The following is a 1,109-nucleotide window of genomic DNA, read 5'->3' as shown; positions in this document are numbered from 1 at the left end:
CTGCTCGTCGTGCCGGAGCCGTCGCGGGCTCAGCCCCCTGTATCGCTCTGTCCCAGCCCCCGGGTCCTGCGGGACAGCGAACCCCGCTCCCGGAGGGCAGCCGTCCAGCGCCCGCACCGGGGCTCTCCCGCCTCGGCCCGCCGGTTCCGCCGTGGCGGAGGAGCCGGGGGAGCGGCCCGAGCCGAGGGGCCCTAAAAACACGGGTCCCCGGAGCAGGGAAGCGAAAGCCAGAGATCAGCCTGCAGCAGGTACGCAGGGTGGCCCCTGCCCGACCCCCGCGCCGAGCGGGTGGGACCGAAAACGAGTTAATGCAGGGAAAAACCACCTCGCTGAAGGAGAAGCTTGTTAAATAATTTATTGATTTATACAAAGTCTTTCCAACCCGTGTGGAGACGTTGTTTGATCCCAATGTAAAATCGTGTGTCCGTTTTTCTCTCGTGCTTTTTTGGGTTGTTTTCCCTTTCAGTATCATTAAGCATAAAATCCAGAGACAGGAGAAACCAAACCCCCAAAACACTGAGGGAGGGAGTGAAAGAAAACAGCCTTTTTTACACTAGAAATATACATCACAAAATCTGAAATTTACTATATACAAAGTGTCTGAGCTGGAATTTGGCGACCCATACAAAATGTAACCACCTGATTGTTAGGAGCAGGAAATCGGCAAGAAGGCTGAAAGAAACGGGAAAACCTAAAAGGGGCACGAAACAAAGGGGAAAAAAAAAAAAAAGCTGGAAAAATTCCTCTGAAATTTACATCGATGAGAAGGAAAATAATTTCATAACTTATTCTGTAAAAAATATATACATTTCACATACATCTTAGGCTGTACAACACAGCACCTGAACACGCAGGGACGCGGGTCGGGCCCGGGGCCTCACAAGGTGTCCGAGCTGGTGCTGCAGGGGCTGACCAGGGACAGGTTTGTGGATTTGTGCTTTTTCAATAGCCTCGTGATTTTTTCGTCGTCTGAGTTGGGGTCCAGGGGCTTGTTGTATTCGTCATCGTCCTCATTGTCCGAGCTCTCCTTCAGCTTCTCCGTCTCCGAGTCGTGCTTCTTCTTGGCCGAGGCCATCTCCGCCGCGTGCCGCTTCCGCCACTTGGTCCGT

At 52.9% G+C, this 1,109-nt stretch overlaps 1 protein-coding gene across 1 annotated transcript in view; it reads right to left on the bottom strand.

Annotated features, from left to right (window-relative positions):
- Positions 1–877: 877 nt before the first annotated feature.
- The window catches only part of NKX6-2 (NK6 homeobox 2), a 5,969-nt gene continuing 5,737 nt past the window's right edge, over positions 878–1,109 (bottom strand). The window contains exon 4 of the mRNA XM_009997545.1: positions 878–1,109. Within this exon, the coding sequence (XP_009995847.1) occupies positions 878–1,109 (232 nt within the window).

The sequence above is a fragment of the Chaetura pelagica genome, unplaced genomic scaffold (assembly GCF_000747805.2).
Source record: "Chaetura pelagica isolate M959 unplaced genomic scaffold, ChaPel_1.0 scaffold185, whole genome shotgun sequence".
Taxonomy (NCBI): domain Eukaryota; kingdom Metazoa; phylum Chordata; class Aves; order Apodiformes; family Apodidae; genus Chaetura; species Chaetura pelagica.
This window is presented reverse-complemented; position numbering and strand designations above follow the sequence as displayed.